At 34.7% G+C, this 22,430-nt stretch overlaps 1 protein-coding gene across 7 annotated transcripts in view; it reads left to right on the forward strand.

Annotated features, from left to right (window-relative positions):
- The window catches only part of LOC116176819 (polypyrimidine tract-binding protein 1), a 280,865-nt gene extending 270,909 nt beyond the window's left edge, over positions 1-9,956 (forward strand). For 6 of the 7 annotated variants that reach the window (XM_031495603.1, XM_031495605.1, XM_031495609.1 and 3 more), the window contains 8 exons: positions 4,061-4,267; positions 4,317-4,368; positions 4,418-4,717; positions 4,767-4,981; positions 5,627-5,660; positions 6,170-6,262; positions 6,318-6,612; positions 8,587-9,956. In XM_031495603.1, the coding sequence (XP_031351463.1) occupies positions 4,061-4,267; positions 4,317-4,368; positions 4,418-4,717; positions 4,767-4,981; positions 5,627-5,660; positions 6,170-6,262; positions 6,318-6,612; positions 8,587-8,719 (1,329 nt within the window). In that variant the 3' untranslated portion in view covers positions 8,720-9,956. The remainder of the gene's footprint in view (positions 1-4,060; positions 4,268-4,316; positions 4,369-4,417; positions 4,718-4,766; positions 4,982-5,626; positions 5,661-6,169; positions 6,263-6,317; positions 6,613-8,586) is intronic. The other variant, XM_031495604.1, reaches the window with a different exon arrangement.
- The last annotated feature ends 12,474 nt before the right edge of the window (positions 9,957-22,430 follow it).

A 22,430-nucleotide genomic window follows, 5' to 3' on the forward strand; every position in this document is an offset into this window, starting at 1 on the left:
AGATCTTTGAAAATTACCGAAAAACTGAAAATTTGTTTTCATTTCCGGTAAAAATCCAATACGGCGCCCATAAGAACCAAGAAAGTAGTAACCTGTAGCTTCTACATCTAACGGGTTATGGAAATTCTGATAAAATATTCAGATTCTCCGAAAAAGGCGCCCATAGAAAGTGCTAACGTGAACCGTGCATTTCCGAGTGTAAGTTATGGAAAATAACAACGAAATTTAACATTTTCAGTTTTTCGGTGATACCCAGGTGTGTAAGTTGAGCAATGAGACTGATGCTCTAAATATTTATATTTAAATATAATTACAATTCATTACTGTCTCTTTGAAAATAGTATTTGTGGGAACACAGCGTTGGAGAGGATTCTTCCACTCGTCATAGCAGTGCTGGAACTCGGATTTTGAAATGACATTCAGTTCACCAAAAATTCACTTTTTTTTGTTTCTGGATCACACCAGTAATGACAGGGGTTAGTCTCATTAGTTAATTTACATACCTTGTATCTCAGTTATTTTCAAAAATGTTACTTTAAATTACACTTGCAAGTTTCATGCCAAAAAAGCCCAAATTCTAGAAAGCTTCTGAAAATATTGTTTATGGGGGGGTTATGGTGATATCTTAATTCGTATACTTCACTAACAATATTACTAAAGAACTAAATACAATATAATGGAAATGAGGGAACCTTAGACCTGAAGATTGACCTACTCTTCAATCACGATATTAAGTTCCATTGTGATGTTAGGCGTCGTTATTTGTGTACCTACCTAATCGCCATCTTTTGACCTACATTACTTTCCAATTGTGTCGTTTAAAGTTCGGAACTAAGGAGTCAATGCAGGAAAGAAAGAGAATAAAAAGAAAACTGTAACATCGTTAGACGAAGTATAATCGATGAAAACGGCGCGGTCTCGTGGACCTGTTGCTAGTCGTTTTTTCGGATTTCGTTGTATTCCATCCAAATTTATATCGAGATTCCTCTTCACGGCCTTAAATTAACGGTTCAAAATAAAAAGTAAATGGTAACTGTAGCAGCACAATTCGTTGGACTTACACGCTAGTCACAATTTTCGCCTGAATGAGTTTTCCGTGCACATACACAATTTCAATTGCATTGTACTCGGTGCCAGGCATTCGTCTTAAATATAAATTGTCGCGTGCACATTTGAAAGAAAATCCACCACAAAAGTGATATTACATTTGTTCATTTGTACACACAATGATTTTTTTCATCGTTTATCTGGTAAGCCATCGCGTAACGAGCGCAACTGTACAAGGACGATTATTAATCCGCCTCATTATTATGCAATTTTCAATTCAAAATGGGAGATTATGTTACAAATGTTATTGATGTTACTTCTCGATTGTTGATTTTTTCCCATTCGAAATTAATGAAAAGCAATACCGAGGGTGATAAACGGTGCTAATGAAATGGGGATGTTTTTGTTGCTTCGGTGTCGGGGCACAAATTCGACAAAAAAGTGTAAACCTCCCGTTGTGTTTACCCAAATCGGAAATGTGGGTATTAAATACAATTTTTTATCGTCATTTTCGGCAGTGGCCAACTGTATTAGTTTAGTTAGGGGTGGTTCTGCAAGCAATGGTCACATCGCAATTACGGGAGCGTTACGTTAATCCTTTTGATGAATTTGTGACTAATTGACAAAGTATACGGAGCAGTTTAATGTCCCCTTTAATTTTCGAAGCGCTAAATTAGTTGGATTATGAATTATTGTTATCCCCACATACGCATGTATTTCTCAATTGAAAACCACGAAGAAGCAATAACCTTCCTTAATTTGATTAAAAATTCCCAACTTCATTAAGCGGTAACGCGGAGGGTAAGCGATATTCGCGAGTTTATAAAAACGGCGGAATAATGAATTCGATTAATTTTGCAAGATTGCATGTACATAAATCGTTTTTACCATTCCGATTTCGAGCGGTATTCGCGCGTTTATTAGAAAAAGAAGTGATGCCGAACTTAAAAATCATTTAAAATTTGTAAAGGGAACGAAAAATGTATATCCAAAGCAATTTAAATAAAATATACTTTACAAAATGAGTTTTCTCTAGTAATTTTTGTAACCTCTCTCCTTTAATTAAATTAAGGCGACCCGCTTCTTTCATTCTTTTTAAACGCGAATACATATTTTCATTCGTAAGAAAAGTTTCAAGAATAATTGAGAAGTTTCTAAGTACCTAGAGTAGGTGTACTTCGTTACTGCGGACGGAGAACTTTAGGAAGGTATGTAGATTATTAGCTATTACTCTCAATTAATTAACTGTGGACACTGTGGTCATATCTCAGATTTTGATTTAAGGTCTTGCCGTCCTTTCAAAACCGATAGCTGACACGACTTTCGGAGTACGCCTATTATAGACTTCCTTTTACACAATTTTGCAATTAAAGGGTCGGACAAAGTTCCACTCCTTATCAAGCGCAGATTACTGATAGGTACGATTAATACTTTTACGAATCTACAATGTTGTTTTTTCGGATAAAGTCGCGAGTAAAAACTTGTTCATTGTGGGAAATAGTGTTAATCTGTCGCTTTCAAAATAACTATACGCGGTCCAGTAAAAAAGTTATCGGATCTAACTGAAATTTGGTGTAGATATTTAATCTAAAAAATAGCATATTAAATTTTCTTTAAAAATTCAATAATGGTTCAAAGAGATTAAAAAAAATGTTAAAAATGTTCAAAAATCTTCAACATTTTTTTAATTTATATTTTTTTGAATTTTTTGAAATTTGAAATCACATGTATTATATTGTTGATTGGAGAATTTTCTATGCTATTTTTTATTTCGTTCGAATACGACGTTTCGCGTAGAGCTTATTTTGCCTGCTTTAATTAATCCCGACAGCAAACATAAGCGGCACGCCTCCGACGTCCATGTAGTTAGGGATGTCGGAGGAATGAAATACGATGACCATAAAAATTCATTCGACTTCTGTTCCTCATATCGAAGAACACTCTTACTGGGTCTACTTTTCACCCATTGCGAGGGACTCCCAACACCTACTGTTCTCCATAGCGAAGGTGCCTCTGGTCCTATTGTTCACCCATGGCGTAAAATCTCATCCCTGTTACAGCTGCATCTAGGGCTGTCATTATTTGAATAGCGTCAGTTCTGTCAATAAAAGTCGCCGACATCAACCTTCATATCTCCTCATTTTTTGAAAAAAAAACATTCTCCGTATGTGATAGTTTTGTCTGGCCGTCCGTATGTCCGTCTGTAGGGTGGGAATCCTATATTATATAGCACCCTTGGGTCAAGAGAGTAAGTGATTAAATTTTGGCTAGCGTAATTAGTCATACTTAAATTGACTTTATCTAAATTCTTAACAAAATACATTATTAAAGCATTACTAAAGCGGGTTTCAGCACTTATCGTATTAAAATCCTTTGTGTTTTTGATATTGATAAGAAGACTTTGTGGCAAGCTCGCTATTTTTCGATTTAGAACTGTCGATGACGCGGGTTCGAACCCGAGAGCGCGCAGCGACAAAAAAAGGAGCTGCAGAGTGTGAGAGAGAAAGAAGTAGTCACTTCTGTCGGCACTCACAAAGTCGCACTTTCGAATTTTTTTAAACGAAAGTAAAATGGAATAATCGTTTTTTATAGCATAAATCGAAAAGCTTTTCAATTTTTTATATAACCCGCCATGTGTCAAATTTTTTCAGAGTTCTCCACTTGGTAATCACTTCGAAAGATTCATATTTATTATAAATTAAGTCGATAAGTTTGCTTTTTCTGTTTACGTTCGGATGCATTTGATAAAGATATTCGCGCCAACAGAAAACTTTATTTTTCCGAAAAAAAGCTTCTTTAAATATCATTTTGTTTGTCGAGAAGTTTATGCGTCTAATAAGTTTACAAAGAAATACTTTTAAACTAATTGTAGACAAATAAAAAACTTATTTAATTACGTGTACACAATTTGAGAGCCCATCAAAACTTTTTCATTTACCTTTCAATTTTCCGGCGCGAGTTTTATGATAGAAAATGCAAAGTTGGAAAGTTCAGAAATACAATATAAGTGTAGTCTGTTACATTGCAGAACGCGTCTGCTCAAGCTGCCCTTCAAGCGGCCCAAGCGATTACTGCCACACCTACCGGAGGGACAACGGGAACGGCTACACCTCCGGTCGCCCTTACGAACGGCCAAGAAATACAAGGTGGTCCAAATACGGTTCTACGTGTGATTATAGAGCATATGATTTACCCCATCAGTTTAGATATACTACATGTGGTATGTTTGAGGTCGATTTTTCTTTTTCTTCTTAATTAGTTCTTTCCAGATATTTCAGCGTTTTGGAAAAGTTCTTAAAATTGTAACATTTACAAAAAATAGTAAGTTTCCTCGTAGCATTTTGAGTGTGCCCTAGAATGTGTTTTTCAGATTCATTCCAAGCTCTCATACAATACCCGGACACGCAGTCAGCACAAACCGCAAAACAGTCGTTAGACGGACAAAATATATACAACAGTTGTTGTACACTTCGAATTGACTACTCAAAAATGACTTCCTTAAACGTTAAGTACAACAACGACAAGTCGCGAGATTTTACAAATCCCACACTACCATCGGGTGACAACGACAATCAGTTGGCCACCCTCGGAGGTGGATTAGGTGCTGGACTCGGTGCTGATTTATTGCTGTTGGCCGCACAACCACGACTTACCAGAGAACGGCTAGCAGGTAGGACAATCCCCCAACCTTTAGTTTATACTCAAACAAAACGTTTCAGACTCGCTACTTGCTGGTGCGCCCGGAGTACTAGCATCGCCTTTCATTCCGGGACTGACATCACCGCTAGCCTCACCTTACACCGGCGGTGTTGCTGGTGCTCTTCCCGCTCTCGGCGGCTTCGCTCTAGGTCAGGCTGCTCCCGGATTAAGAGGGCTGACCAATCCCGGACTGGCTTTAGCGACCGTTTTGTTAGTTAGCAACCTAAACGAGGAGGTAATTGTTTTTTAAATTTTTTTCGAGTTCTACATGAACAAAAGTTGAGTGCAAGCTTCATTGGCGTTATTTAGTGTGGCATGCATTATCGACTTTAAATGTCCATCCTTTAAGTTCTCTTAAAAATTCCCAATGTTTGTCAACCTTTCAAAAGTGTAACAAAAGTTTATACTTCCAATCCATTAGAGAAAACTTTGGAACAAATAATGGGAATTTCTATTCATAAGTAACTTTTATCAAAGCCATCTTTCAAAATGGTGCAACAGCCAGAAATTACTTATGACCGCTTTTAAGAGTACTACCAAAGGATAGGCAAATATTTGTACAGTTCACCTATAAAGCTCTCTAATCCATATGGTATTAAATACTAATTGCTGTATAAACTCTACCTAGCATTTTTTTATTTTCAGTCTTACTAAGTTTCTTTTAAAAGTTTGAAAAAACTATTTCGGAGTGAACTGTATTTAGCAAATTAAAAAATGCTGATTTTACGAATTTTTAACAAACACTACTTTAGATTTTGATTTTTTTGCCGTTCTTGTCTAACGTGGTGTTCTTATAAACAATTTTTGCCGCCATTTTTAATGACAATTCTCCCTCTATGTGCTACCATTACATACTACTGTCATCTTTCTCTTTCCGTAGATGGTCACGCCTGACGCTCTCTTTACCCTATTTGGTACGTGTGCACAGCTACTGTCAACTAAGTACATCATTTAGTCATCAGGAACTCTGCTCTTTTATCTTTCTTTAATTTACTAACAGAATACTAAAATAAAGTGTGTTTTTGGAACGGTCCAAATTGAGATGTCCTTTAGGATCTTGCGAGATAAAATAACAGAGTTTATCTTTTAATCTAATCCGTCTTTTACGATGACGAGTTTAGTTTAGTAGTTATTATTGATATCAAATATAAATATTACATATTTTTTTACAAGCTTACTGCTTAGAATATTTGTGTTAATTTTTTTATTTTTATCTTCCTAAGTCTGATAGTAGATTATTTTCATTTTTATTTGTTGTGTTTTACTTTCTGTTTTATTCAGTTTTGCATGTATATGTTATGTATTTTTCGTTGTACTTGTTAGTGTTTTGTCAAATCTTTTACATATACAATCATTACCTTTAGTTTTATTTCTAGTTTGGTTAATGGTTTAAATTTTGATTTGTACTCTATTTCCTATCTAGGCGTTTATGGGGACGTGCAGCGCGTGAAAATCCTGTACAACAAGAAGGATTCCGCATTGGTACAACTGGCAGAACCGCATCAGGCACATTTAGGTTTGTCAGTCAATATTATAGGTCGCCGCGCTTTGATAACGTAATCTTTTTTCAGCAATCACGCACATGGATAAACTGAGGGTTTTCGGTAAAAATATTCGCGTTATGTTGAGTAAGCATCAAACTGTTCAATTACCAAAAGAAGGCCAGCCGGACGCCGGATTAACCAAGGATTACAGTCAAAGTCCGTTGCACAGGTTTAAGAAGCCAGGCTCCAAGAACTACCAAAACATCTATCCGCCATCCTCAACTTTACATTTGAGTAATATTCCCGCAACGATCAATGAGGATGACATAAAGGACGCCTTCGCAAAGAACGGTTTCAATGTAAAAGCGTTCAAGTTTTTCCCGTAAGTAATTTTAATCAATTATTAACGCGCATAAATAACGGGTAATATAATGGTAAAACTATTTTATGCACATGCCATCTTCATAATTTTAACGGCGGTTTTAGAGTGAAAATTACAAACTTATAGTTTACGTTCCCTACACCGCAGAGCAGTTGAAAACATCTAAACAACTTTAACTATTAAAATTATTATGTACTCCTCTGTAACTATTTTACGTCACCTGTTTATGGGGAACTTTATAGACCTGTTTTTTGTGTTATTTTATTAGGGGTCTGACTAAAAAGTGATTTCTGGTTTTAACATTATCGCGTAGGTATTTACTAACGCTAAAACTACAGTGTAAGACAAGTACATGATAGGCATGTGTGTTTTTTCAACTGTTTTTTATTATGTGAAAAAAAATTTGAAGGTATATAAGGAGTAGTAAAACAAAAAAAACCAGTAGGAATGCTACTTTCATAACCCCTGACTAATTGAATTGTAATTTGTCCAATCTTTTCCATAATTTTGCTTCAATGTACTTCTTTACAGAAGAAATTGGCTTTTGACATTCCTGATTTCTCTAACTTGGGTAAATAAAGCATGTCTTGGAACCCCCCCTTTTTTTGTGTTAACGAATTGGTTTTACACTGAAAAATGACAGTTTGTAATTACCCACCTTTATATCTATGATTGTTCTGTTAATTCAAAACCAACTATAATAATCATTAAATATGATTGATGGATTAATGCATAGAGGGCTAAAGCATGAGGCAGCACCAAAAAGAGGGGCGGCAAATTTATTACAATTCACAAAACAAATATTTCTTCACTTCAAGAGGAATTGGTTCTTTCATCAATGGCTTACATTCATCAAATAAAATAAAATAGCTAGGCACCCCATATTTTCACTACTCCATTGCACCTCATGTTATAGTCTGGATTATATACAGGATGTCCCACGACGCATTCCGGCTATCTATAATTCTTAAATAAAACCTTGTAACGCTTTTTTAAGCATAGGAACCAGGATTGACCGGATAGTCTGAGAAGAGTTGGATCTCCCAGTGAAAAAATCCTGAGCGAATGCAAACTGGTACAGGATGGGCGCCAGACAGGCACAAAATCCTTCCAAAATCCAACTAAAAATAAAAAAAAAATGAAGGACCATACGAGTTTGCAAAGCTCTGGCACTAGGGGGGGGGGGTCTTCTTGTCTGAATAATTATTGGTAGCCAACATACCAAATTATTAAAGTAACCGATTCCGTATCTTAAAAATATTCATATTATAACACTAAAGTACATAACAATAATCAGAACAGCTGTTCCTGTAAGTCTTTGTTTCAAGACAACCAATACAGTAACGGAATTAGCTTTGGAATATAATCGATAAACGCAATAGAAAATCTTTAACAAGTAATAAATATGTATGATAGGTTCAACAATAAATACATGCAACGATACAACAAGGGCATAAAAGTACACAAAAAATGTAAGCTTAAATTAATATTGAATGACCAACGTATATACATACGGTCATTAACAACCAAGGCACAGTTTAAATAAATAAGGTTATGACCTTTATGCTGCTTAAAAAAGGGAGAATCAAACTTCGGCAATTCGAAGTAGGTACTACTGGAGTCCCGGATGATGGATGGAAATTCACCACACTTGCCCAATTTGCCGGTGTCTTAATAGATCAAACTACTAGTTTGTCGAACAGCTGAAGTGTTAATAATTATAATAATAATAATAATAAGATGGGGAGATCAAACATCTGCTAAAACATCCTAGACATGTTTGAAATTTACCCGCCTTTGTTGCATCAAATGAATAAAGTTAGTGCTGGCTGCACAATATCAAAAAGACTTGAAAATCAACATCTGCAAGCTAGATTTGTCTCACTACATTATTTCATATCAACTGTTTGCAGGACTGTGATCTCCTATCATATTGAGCCTTTATTGTTAAATGAAACACAATATTTGTTGCAGAAAAGACAGAAAGATGGCGCTAATCCAATTACCGAGTATGGACGAGGCGGTAGCGGCCCTAATTAAGATGCACAATTTTCAATTATCCGAGTCCAATCACCTGCGAGTGTCGTTCTCGAAGTCGAGCATATAATGTCGCTTGTACATTATCCAGTATTCATTCCAGCCACTGTATTTAAGTTAAAAAGTGCGGTGGCAAACAACACAGTGGTAGCTAGTTTTTATTAATAACGCTGCGCTTATTTATTACTACAGACTGTTCAGGCAGGATAAGAATTTTCGACAAATCAGTATAATTTGTAGTATTGTTTTCATTACGAATACGTTTATTTTGATTAATCATGTATTGTTAGTTATTTAGTAAATAGTATTATTTACAGTCGTTTAATGATTGTTCTCATTTTTTACACGTTCATTTCCTAATTAGGCTTATTATAATTCAGTATTGAATGGCTTTAATGTTGATAAGCGAGTGTTAGACATAGAAGAAACATTGAAGTAAAACTCGCCGCGATGTTATTTTTTTGTAAGTTTATAGAAAAAGTATTTACTACATGTTAAATAATTTAGATTACGTAAATGCAACAGAGGACTATTTCATATCATAAGCAAAAGGACAGTAGTTGATTTTATTTTTTGATGAAAATTAAATGTGACCGATGATAATTTTCGATACGATATGAAATAATTCTGTTGGCGCTGTTAGAGATGATGTCGCGGATTTTAGTAGTAATGTAAGTTAGGTTAGTATTAGCGGTAAATTAGCCAGTGATAGTATATAGGGTATTACAGGGTGTAGTTGTACCCTACAATATGAATGTTTCTCAAGGTAGCTATGAGGATTGTTCATATTAAAGATGTGGGCCTGCACCTTTCTCAATTTGAAACTTAACTATCTCTAAAATGAATCTCCAAATTATTTTTACAAAGTGCACGCCTGCATCTCACATTATATATATATGGTATATGCGTATCTCTATCTATATACTATTATTATACACGTTGACAATCATTATTATCATACCTAAAATGCAACATGTCGGATGTGCGATCAAAATTTCATCGTTGATTTCTATCAAAAAGCTTCACCAACATATCGCATGCATGCATTGCCAAATTTGAAGTCAATATCTACGTTAATAAGTGTACATCTATATGTGTTATAGATCTATTTTTTTAATCATTTTCTGCTAATTTTTATGTACGCACAAAATGTCTTTCACACAACATTTATGTTCTACCTTGTGATTGTGTTTTTTTAAAGTAGTATTATTTTATGACTATTTAGTTTGTAGTTGCTTTCCAATTTTTTTTTGTAATTTGCATTTTTCGTTTTTTGTTGCATTAAATTTCATTTAAAACTTTTTCAACACCTTGTTTTTTTACTACCTAAATTTTGTGTTTTGCGGTTTTTCGTGTTTGCAAAAATTCTCGCTATGTAAATGTTTGATATTTCGAGCGTGAACTGGCACACGCGATATTAAGGAACAAATGTTACGGCCTTTGTGCCTGACTGTGGGATCAACTATTACAAATCAAGGATAATTGTCTATTTATCATTACATTGAGAGCGTATATCAACATATTATCTCTATTCACATATACTCTACTATTTACATACTTAAGAAACTTTTAGGGTAACTTAGTGTAATTTAGCTTGACTATGAACTATGGGCACAAACTGAACATTTAAATATTGCAATATTCTTTCGCACGTATATTTTCAATCTTATTCTTATTTCTTAACTGCGCTAGGCCGTTTATAGCCTTTGTTACAAAGGGCTTCCGGGCAAAATAATCGTTTTCTAATTCATTTTGCTATCTTGTTTCTAATAGCATTGTGTGCCAAGATCAGTATTAAAACACTAATGAACGGCCAGTTCAAATACATATTTGCAATTATTGTCTTGTTGGTACCTATTTTGTTAGATTATTTTGAATATTAAATTATTAGAATTCTCTATATAACATATTGCATTATATATAACTATAAAACATATGATTCTGATAAATTTTAGATTTGTTCTTTGTCATTTTACAATAAAATATAAAATACATTCTTTCTATCATTTAACCACCTTTTACAGCAGCAGACCTGTAACGCACTGGTAGAAATAGTTTCCTCAAAATGGGTAAGTATAATGTTAAATAATCGCAAGGCAAAATGATGGCAACAGTTTAAGAAGACGCATGCTTAAACGCCAAATATTTCCATATGAGAGACATGGATAGTCATTGTTGTACTAAGCTACAAACGTAGATAATTAGCCGCGAAACGTCCTATTTAAAGCAAAACCCTTCTTCTGATAATAAACATTACATTACAATAACCAATCATACACAGTTCACAACAAAACTATCCTATCAACACACGTTATTAGGGCAACAAAAATACAGGTCGATTATTTTTCTAAATCAATCTGTTCAGACATTAAGAGATAAATCCAAACTTAAATTCTATGAAAAATAAAATGTCATCGCTCTTAAAGTACACAGAAAAGGCGATAAATAGCGTACCTGTCTTATTACATTAAGCATGTACATTTGATAAATGTAAACAAAAACAACCTTGACCGCTTTCTCGTATAGCACAATCTCCATGCCATTACATAGATCGATAATTAATAAAATTAATTAGGAAAATTAATAACACAGGAGACCGTCCTATGTCCATTTTAATTAGAATTTCCGAAAATTTCATCCTGCCAGATGAAATAATCACTGCATCATATATATTTTGATCATTCTTTTAATATATGTGGAAATTACCGATTCCTACGAGGAAATATATGAGTTGCGATTCACTGATTTCCACATATTTGTTATAACATTTGCCTTTCAAGGCCATGTAATTTTCCATCTTGACCTTAACAAAAGGATTGTATTGTACCAAAGATGAGTCACATATTGTGTATTTCATACCCTTAGAATCTTGGTACCTGCTTGCTTGACCCATATTGTTCCCAAAACTTGTTTTTAACCTATATGTTACCTCTTTGAAAAGCATACATGCTACATGTTTTGTTGTTGCTATAATTTTATGTTATGCCACACAATTTAATATTGATATGACGGTTGGTTTTTTTGTTTGTATGTTCTTTTTTTCCCATCCTATTCCTGTTTTTACACGATGAACTTCCATTTCCAAAGTTTATTCTTGCAATGGAATTTAATTCAAGTAAATTTTCGAGCTTTCATAATTTTAAGAATAACGATCATTATTAAACAAACTTTTCATCATTCCAGTGTTTTATTTTACGTTCCTTCCCAACCGTACTTCAGGTCATAGCGTTGTTTACAACTAACGTAAGGGGCAGTGGCGACTTATCCGATGAGACAACTGAGGCAGTGCCTCATCTGTAGATATCTATAATTTGGTACGTTACGATTATTTAATTGTAACGCCATTTACGCCACCATAAATATAAATGAAACATGAGAGCAACAGCAAAGTAAACTTTCCACGACAGGTTTTTAAATGCTGTATGATAAACAAAGACCGATTTGAGGCAAGCCTCTGTCCGTCTAGTAGCTAAAGTGTAAAAGAGATGGAAAAGATTCGATGCCATGTCCTGAACACTGTCGTCGTACGTTCTTTTGAACGAATTTTGACGGGGGAGGACGACGTATGCCGATTGAGTTTTATTATTTAAAGAATGAAAATATACCAATACCATTTATCAACATTCATAATATAATTTGCGGCGGTAAGCGTCCCGTTCCAGATCGTAAGTAATTATTGTGGAAAATCAAATAGAGCTTACTGAGACCTGGTGTGAAAAAAATGATTGGCTCGTGGGACATTTATGATTTAAGTAACGGGGCTAAAATAGTCGTTAATTGTCAAATAAATTTAAGGGCAGAATTAGAAACCGCCTGTAACAAGTAACTTATCCAACTGACAAAGAATAGTATATGATGAAACAAGTGTATAATCAAGCACGCGCAGCGAGTTTAATGGCACGACGCGCAGCGGAGTGCCTTTAAACGTTGCAAGTGCTTTAAAGACCAATTATACACGCGTTTCTTATAGTATTTTTTATTATACCTGCAATATAATTTAAAAATAAGGGAAATACAACGAAATCATATTGACGTTATACTCGAATACATTTCTAATTAAGTGGGCTGATTATTTGTCATTCCATGATTGCCATGGAAATGTCACTTGACGTTCGCGTATTAAAAATCACCGTCTTTGTAAATAAAATGACTTCGGTTGAAGAAGACAATACACCGTCTATTCAGTGGCTTATTTCTGCAGCAGAAGAATCTGTAACATCCAAATGCAATAGCCTATTATAAAGAATACATGAAAATGGCGTGGAATAATAGGAAGCATCTTCCAAACAAGGTCTTAAATGCATCGTTCATGCTGTCATATATGAAGGAAATATCAAAGGTAGGTATTTATCTTCTACCCTTCGGTGCATTTATTCACAGAATACGGCCTTCTCAGAATAGAAACAGCAATGTTACAAATTTGTATGGTATTTTGGCGGAGCCTGGTGGGTGTACTGTGAACTAAAGCATCGAAATCAGAGTAGCGCCATCTGGTGACCAGCTTCTAAAGTCATGAAGTAATTTCCCAAATTCGATATAAATCATAAATATTGATAAAGAATACACAGTTGTTACATTAAAGTGTATTTAGATACAATCACATTACATTATTTAACACAGAGAACTTAAATTACATGTTTACAAATTACATATAAAACTCAGAAGTGAGTGGAACTTACGGTTTGTAGATGTTAACACTTTGAAGAAAGATCCTTACATAACAATTTGTCGTACGAAATATTTGGTTTTAATTGCTGTTTGGACTACATATTTTTGTTAAAAAATATCTTTAGAACTAAATTTTTTGTTCCAAGAGGTAATAAAACCGTTTCAGCAAATTGTCACACAAGTTTTTGACAACAAATGTTAACTTGATTCTGGTGCTTACTTGTTACTTGAGAAGCGAGGGTGGAAGTTGTTGAATTATCTAAAACGTATTTTGTATTCATTGTCTAAAAGGAATTACAATATAAGTATCTACGTCTATAATATAAAACTCAATATAAAACTCAAGTCTACACCCTTTTGCGCCTATACCGTTGGTAATTTATAAATTCCATACCTTGCATAAATAGGAGAGAAAGAACAGCACATTTCAATCCTCTTCGCGTTTCAAGCACAAAACAATCTGTTTCAAAATATGGGAAACGATGCCTTTTTGATATTTTATCGTTACAATCCGCCACACAACACTATTTACGGTCACATAACTTGTTCATATTTTAAATCTTTCAAAAGTCAAAATTGACATGTGTAAAACTATGTGTACGTATAAAATCGACGGTAAAAATATTTCCTGTAAAGAGCAAAATTACAGGTTTTGCAAAAAAATATTTGAATCTGCGATAAATAGTTCTCCGTACAACCACGGGAAACGCTGTAATCAGTGACAATTTAGCGCCATTTATGTTTCTGTTCTGTAAAGGTCTTATTCTGTGCATTTATTCAAAACTTGCGTTTGTGAAGCTTCCCACACAGGATACGAGCCAAAGACACCTTTTTCATTTGCAAAAAGCGATCCGAGGGGATATTTTTTTTTTAATTTAAAAATTTTATTTAAACGAAATATTTAAAATTGTGTAACAAAGAAGAAAACAATAATTAACTATAACAAAAAAATTTCGTCGAACTGTTTTTCAGTTGGGAGAGTGCCCAGGATACATGCACTATTTCCACGTTGGATGGCCAAGGATATCCTTTGAAATAAAAATTGCTTAGCGCGTTTGTCGCCGGATTCCGCAATTAAGCTTTTGCCTATTTTATTCAGAAAATCTCGTGATTCCTTGCACCATGGTCCAAGTGTCTCAAAGGCCCATAAATATATAATCTTTCTTTAGATCTCGATATTTGTTCTGTTTTTTTGAGCATGCCTCTTCTGCTGCAGCTCCGGCCCTTATTGAAGTACTTTTAATGTTTGTTTGGGATAAAGTGTCCACGCATGTACAGTCCCATGCAAGCAGAGACTTGCTATAACTAGACTGCGCTTAACGTATCTAAGGTGTTGTCGACACAGTATGCAACACACAATGCACCGCGGGGCAAAAATCGCTGAGATGATATGCAATATAATGAAATAAGCTGTTATTTTAGATGTTCCGTTCATTAATCATTCTCGTGATTAGCTCGAATTAGTGAACAGATAAATTTCTGTTGAGAATAAACCAATAAACTTAGGTTAACTTGTGCCTATCAACATGTACTCTGTCGATAAATTTTTAAATAATATGCTGATTTTCAACGGATAAAAGTTTAAAGGGCCAATGGATCAGAGCCATTCGAAGAGAAAAATTTACTCCCACCATAGTGCATTTGCGGGGAATGAAGCCGATTTTAGAAAGGTACCTACGAAGGTGTTAAACAATAATGCAATACCGAGCGTTTTCGACTTTCCCATTCACTTAAAATAACGTAGAACTATTATTCGACATCATTTACCAGCAAGACAACGGCAATACCTATTTGCCTATTAGGTATAGACGTAACTAAGTACTTACTGGTACTAAGTATATTTCAGGTTTTGTTACAAGAAAAATAGCTAAGTCTGTTAAATGTTCCATATGTGCAGATGCGATATTCGCATCAGAGAGTCATTCAAAGCTTTTAACTAGAAAAAATCGTGGAGGATTGTTGCACGTATCAAGCGATGCATTAAAAATTTGCCAAATTGCGGAAAATGTGTTCAGGTTTTTCATTCAATCCACACCACATCGCGTTGTAAACAAAATGGTTATCAGCAGTCTAAGAAAAATAAATAACAGTTACAGCCCATTTGGGTTTTTAGATAGGCATATATTGAATCAAAATCCGCTAAATAATCGTATCTTACTACTTGCATCTTTAGTTTTAAGAGTATATTTTCCCATACGTGTTCACCACCAAAATACACATATAAATCAAATTAGGACTAGAGTAAGGCAGTTATATACCAATTTAGTTCAAATAAAATACCAATAAATTCGATTAAAACAGTTAACAGCTATATGTTATCTTTTTTTGCTACTAAAATTTAGAATAAACATGGCTAAAGCAAGCTGCAGAACGTACGTCTGCCCCGCGATGAACAGTTGGTTGCCTATCCTATCTTGACAACAGGCGTTTATAGTAAAATCTACGTTACGCGCGGTCTAGTTATAACAAGTCTCTGCATGCAAGGGATTGGACTTTAGCATATGCTGTAAGCGTTATCCCATCAGGTCGTTTTCCATCAGAACGATATAGTCCAACAGGTTCCAAAGTAGACGATACGCTGATGGAAGTAAGTGCTCGGTGAATTATTTGATTTAACTCTGTGTGTCGTGACATTCGACCTTTGTTATTCACTCTGCAGCTAAGCCCATGGTATCCTTTTTCATTCACTATTTCTTCACAATTTGAACATGGATGTATTTCAAATATTTTACAACCTAGTCTTAATGCAACACATGTTCGGAAAGTTGAATTATTCATTTGTGTGCCAATGGTAGTTGATGGTAATGAATGTAACCATGCACCAGACTCTTTTTCCATTAGCGCCAGTATTCTAGCTTTATCTATTGGGTCGGTCACTGACAAATGATTATTAATTCTATTTGTATTGATGTTGTCCCAAATTTTCTGTACACTCGGTAATGTGGAAGTATCATTGTTGATTGTATTCCATACCTCCATCGCTTCATCAAATTGGAAAATGCATCCCTCTTTGTCCATAAATGAGAGAATCTGAGAGACAAGAGGGTGCACGCCATTAGCAGAAGCAATGAAAGCTGGTAGACAGATGTCACCAAAACATCTTATACCTAGTCCTCCCTTGTGAATAGGTAACGTTGCTTGAATCCATTGAGTTTGATTTAGTCTAATGTTAAGAATTGATTGTAAAGATTCTAATAGTAGCGAGTCAAATGTGGTTATCAAATTGTTAAATGTCCATAATAAAAATGTCAGTTTAGGTATAAAAAGACAGTTTTTCAGCAACGTGTATGCAACATGTGAGTTAACATCCTTTAGTCTATCAATGAGAAGCTGTAATTTCGTTTTTTTCTTATCCATAAATAATAATAATATTTTATTTCAATCCCACATTACAAATATAGTTTCATATGTCATATTTGAAGTAACGTTACTTAGCAACCTTTTTAGCGCATTTCCACAAAAATAAAAAAAAAATGCGCTATTGTGGCCACTTTGTCCGTCCGTCCGTCCGTCCGTCCGTCGTCCGTCCGTCCGTCCGTCCGCTCTTTTGCGACGCTACTAGTTCTTTATCTTAAGCGCTATTGTTCTACTTTTTTCGCTATTTGGTTCGTTATGGTGTCGAGTCTTGTACCAAGGAAGGAATTTTTTCTGTACCTCTTACAAAAAAAGTTATTGTAAAAGAAACAAAAAACCGTTTTTTATATGTTCCATAATTTTACACTTTTGCCGTTTATTAACAATCCTAGAGATCGTTTATAATTTTGCATTGCTATCTGTCGCCTGCCGGTTGGTCTCTGCGTCTGTTCCTTTGTCTGTCTGTCCATCTATCTGTCCGTGTGAACGATAATGTTCGATCGCTTTTACATCTCCGTTAGTTATGAACTGAATTGCATGAAATTCAATATGGGCATAGATTTAGCCATATAATACGCAATGCCAAAAGTTGAATCGAATCGATTCAAAATTCACATTGCCCTTTTCGCATCTCGACCATTTGTAAACCGAATTGCAAACTTTTTTACTTATAAAAGTATTTGAATGAAATTTGATACATAGGCACTTGGGATAAAGGAAAATCAAACGCCAAATTTGGTTATGCGCATGCGCAGTGCCAACTTTTTTATTTATGGAAGAATTTAAACGAAATTTGATACATAAGCACTTCGAATAAAGGAAAATCAAACGCAAATTTCAAAATTTGGTTTTGCGCATGCGCAGTGCCAACTTTTTTTATTTATGGAAGAATTTAAACGAAATTTGATACATAGGCATTTGGGATAAAGGAAAATCAAACGCCAATTTCAAAATTTGGTTTTGCGCATGCGCAGTGCCAACTTTTTTATTTATGGAAGAATTTAAACTAAATTTGATACATAGGCACTTGGGATAAAGGAAAATCAAACGCCAATTTCAAAATTTGGTTTTGCGCATGCGCAGTGCAAACTTTTTTATTTATGGAAGAATTTAAACGAAATTTGATACATAGGCACTTGGGATAAAGGAAAATCAAACGCCAATTTCAAAATTTGTTTTTGCGCATGCGCAGTGCCAACTTTTTTATTTATGGAAGAATTTAAACGAAATTTGATACATAAGCACTTCGAATAAAGGAAAATCAAACGCCAGTTTCAAAATTTGGCTTTGCGCATGCGCAGTGCCAACTTTTTTATTTATGGAAGAATTTAAAGGAAATGTGATACATAGGCACTTGGAATAAAGGAAAATCTAGCGCCAGTTTCAAAATTTTATTTTGCGCATGCGCAGTGCCAACTTTTTTTTATCTATGGAAGCATTTAAGTGAAATTTGATATTTAGGCGCTTGGAACAAAGGAAAATCTAACATTAGTTTCAAAATTTAGGTTTGCGCATGCGCAGTTCCAACTTTCTTATTTAGAAAAACATTGAAATGAAATTCTTCTCATAAACTGAAATTGAAGTAGCACGTCAAAAATGGATTGCCCATGTGCAACGCTATCTTTCATATTTGTGGCAGGATTTTTACGATTTTAACAGAAGTTGCATCTTACAAATGGGAAATGAATGCAAGTGGAAATGCGCTTTATGTAAATCGTTTACGATTACTTTTTAACTTGTTAAAGCTTGGCGTGTTTTAATCACCTTTTTACGCACGCTCAGGCGTGTTATAAACAGCGATTCTGATGCAGGTTTAATAAAAAATTGATTATAGTGCTCACAGAGAAGCGAAAATGCGGCCATGTGCATGGTGCAATATTGTACCGTGTATCAAATACGAGGTACTTTCTTTTACTATGTCTATATTTTATTTTCAAGTTTAGGTACACCCAGTGGAGGATTTAAATTTTTTGCGCCCCTAGGCACACCGAAAGATATGCGCCCCAAAATAATCTTTAAATTGCAATAAATTTTAAAATAAAAATCAAATTATAACATGAAATTTTTAAAACTAATATGAAAAGAAACTATCTACCAATTCCAATTTATTTCATAATTTTGTAATAATCTTATTAATTATTAACTCGTTAGGGGACTTATTTTAAAACTTAAAATGTTACCTAAAATAAATATAGTGCAAAAAATGCCGCCCCCTAAAGCTGCCGCCCCTAGGAAAGTGCCTAGTGTGCCTATATGTGAATCCGCCACTGGGTACACCCGTTGAAATATAAGGAAAAGCAGTAAAATATTTGTGGAGTAAGAAGTTTTCAAAAATGTATAATGGGTTGGATTAGAAGCAGCCTTGGCTGAACCCCGCCCACTTAAAAAAGGGCCAAAGTAAATACATAAATGCGCTATATGTTTGCCTTTACGAATTTACTAGAAGCATCTCATCAAAAAATATCTCAATCAATAAAAAAGTTGACTTGAGATAATAGGAGGACATTACTTCTGACTACGGTCCTTTTGACCAAAACTAAAAACAGTAGGTGCAATATATTTAAATAGCATGATGAGTCTCCGAAGCTGGATCTATTGGATATGCAATTTAACAGAAGCCTTTATTCTCAATAAATTTTTAGTCAGGCTATTACGTGAAATATGCCAAACAGAAAACATATTTTCTATGAAATGGACAAATTTGTCAAAAATGCCCCCTACAAATTAGAAATATGCTAGTCAGTTCGTTCGTTTGCGATTTTTTCGGTTGCATTGTGTGTTGCCTACCTTATATAAACAAGACTGAAAAGCTCAAAATATACTGTATTCAGTTTTAAACATTCAATCATAGATATAACGTATAGGTATCTGTGATTCAATATAAAAACCTCCGTTTTTTCTGTTTACTAATGGATTCCATACTGGAAAATAGGGTATAGGTGCACCTTTATCGCTTATTAAAGTTTTTTTTTAATAAAACGTGGAATGAAATAAAAATGTAGCTATTGTAACATTTCTAATTACCGATCTGTAGTGGGCTTTGAATGGAACTACGCAATAGGAAAAAACTCGAATCAAAATCAAATACCTACATTGGCTTTTGTTTGCATAGTTCCTACTTAAGAGTCGAGAAGCAAGACTGAACAATTCACTATTCCTATTTGACAAATATCTGTTAAAAAGACATACAGAGCTCTAACAAACTTATTACTTTACTAAGAATGTCACTACAAATCTAAGCCTCGCCGGACAACCCCAATGCTACAATTTTCCTTGAAATATGTAGGTATACAGTAACAGTTATCAAAAATAGTTCTTATGTTTATTTTTCTAGCTCTAGGTGTGAATAATTTACAGTCAACCCTATACAAAATATAATTATTTAGCATTCCAGCACTTTAACAACATACATTGAATTAAAAATTCGATTACCTAAACTTTACAACAAAGTATATAATGAAAAACACTAAGAAAGCGAAGAAGAATAAATATATGATGTAATAATTATGTGAGCCCTTCGATAACCGTAGCACCCGATTCATCGTATTTCCTAGAAAACCTCCAGTTCGATCCATGTCGTCGTCCACTTCCCGCAACATTTTATCCTGATATTTAACCTCATTTCCGATGTCTATCGAAAGTGACTTCAGTACGTGAATTTTATCCTTTAACTCATCTGTTAATCTGTCGTTTTCGTCTTCGACTTCATTGGAATGCTGTGGTAAAGGCTCGTAATAATTTCCAGAATGTGCTCTTCTCATTTTCGTAGCCACTTTGAATTAGTAACTAAAAGTTGAGATTAACCAATCTATTTATCGTCGTATTACTCAGTATAGTTTATGGTTTTTACAATCAATTATTTAAATAATTCAATTTTACACAACCACAAAATATTAACAATTTTAAGCTACGTGTATTGTGATGACATTTCTAAATTCGTCGATAAAGTTCATGTTCATCGAATTCGTTAGATTCGTCGACTGTACAGGCAAGGTTGAACATACAGGGTGATCATTTTTGAACATAGAAATAAACAATGTAGTTTGACAGTGTTGATCAAAATTAGGGCCAAACCACCTGCAAATATGACAAATTTGGCTACGCACTCATTTCTATAATAAAATAGCGATGAAGAAGTTTATATTAACATAATGGTAGTGAAATGTTATAGGAGAGGCGCAAGGTGCCTGCACTGTTTTTAGAGCATGAACGCTTCTACCGGTCGTCCCCGATTGTGCATTTTTAGTAGTGCTACGTGTTATTTAATGCAGGTAATAATTTTTGGATTTCTTTATTATTACATTATTGCATTATTTACATTTGTACAATTTTTATAATAATTATGTAATATGTTCAACGTTGAGCGTGAGACATTCGGGAGGATCTCAAATTCTACCGTGTGCCCTATTTTGGTTGAGATAAGATGTGCGCATGCGCAGACTGCGCAATGCCAATTTTCTTATTTATGGAGATATTTATTTGAAATTTTAACCAAAGATGCTTATAATAAAATCACACGTATTGCATATTGTAAATATCAGATTAATAAGCGCATGCGCAGGACGCGCAATATCAACTGCGCAGTAAGTGTCAACTTCCTTATTTATGAAGATATTTCTTTAAAATTTTAACCATATATGCCTCTAGTAATGAAAAACATAGCGCACATAGGTATGGCCTTTGGGGAAGTATTGATCAATTTATGGAAAATGCGCTGAAGTTACTCGCCTTAGAGTGAAAACCTTTTTACTTGTTTTGTCAAACTACCATATACAGAATCAATCTAGCCACGTTTGTTTCAGAGTTACAGGGTGAAGTCGAACAGTTTGACTTTTTGGGATGTTAATTGTTATCATATCCTGCTACCAATCTACGATAAAAAAAAGTTAAAAACCGGCTCGTCACGTGCGAGAGAGCAGTACTACAAGAGAAGCCCAAATCCAATTGCATGAGTGGAAGTACTTTAGAGGGGCATGTTAACATTCTAATTGGACGTAACGCTTTCAATATTCTTGTGATCTGTACCTGTACATTTAGCTAATGGCACATCTTCATGTTGAAATGTGTTTTTTCGCATTTTACGGAACGACACGTCACGTCACCGACCGGTAACGTCACGTAAATCTTGGTGCCAATTCACACTTTACGTCAATAGTTTCTTAGGATGGTTGCGATTAGATTTTTATTCTGGATCATCTGTTCTAATCGTGCCCAGATTAACTAGAAGAAAATTAGCATTAGCGCCACGTCAAAGGAATGCTTGAAACTTATCTCGACGGTTCGTGACGTTGACAGTGCGTTCCGTTACGTCTCTATGTACCTAAATGTTATTATAAGAAATGTATAATACAATATTTTGACGTGACGTTGCCGGTCCGTCACGTGATGTTGACGTCCGTAAAATGCGAACCGACCTTAATGGTCACCTTTATATGTACATTTTGGATATTGCATCATTTTTATACTTTGACGTGACAAGGTATATTGATCCTACAATCAACAATTGTTTAGCTCCAATATGGCGGATTATGATAGTTGTCGCCACTGTCCTGTCGTACAACCCAGCCGAATGCTACCGAGATGAAAGTGGCGCGAAACGTCCGGCAATGAAAATTATATGGCGTTGCTTGTAATTGCAGAGTTGCCAACTGTAAGTATAGGGTAAGTCAACATTTTGATTATCTGTTGGGGAACCCCTAAGAACGTTACAGTATAATGTCTTAATTCAAGCAAAATCTTTAATTATTCACCCATTTCGC

Source organism: Photinus pyralis, unplaced genomic scaffold (genome assembly GCF_008802855.1).
Source record: "Photinus pyralis isolate 1611_PpyrPB1 unplaced genomic scaffold, Ppyr1.3 Ppyr1.4_LG7, whole genome shotgun sequence".
Classification (NCBI taxonomy): domain Eukaryota; kingdom Metazoa; phylum Arthropoda; class Insecta; order Coleoptera; family Lampyridae; genus Photinus; species Photinus pyralis.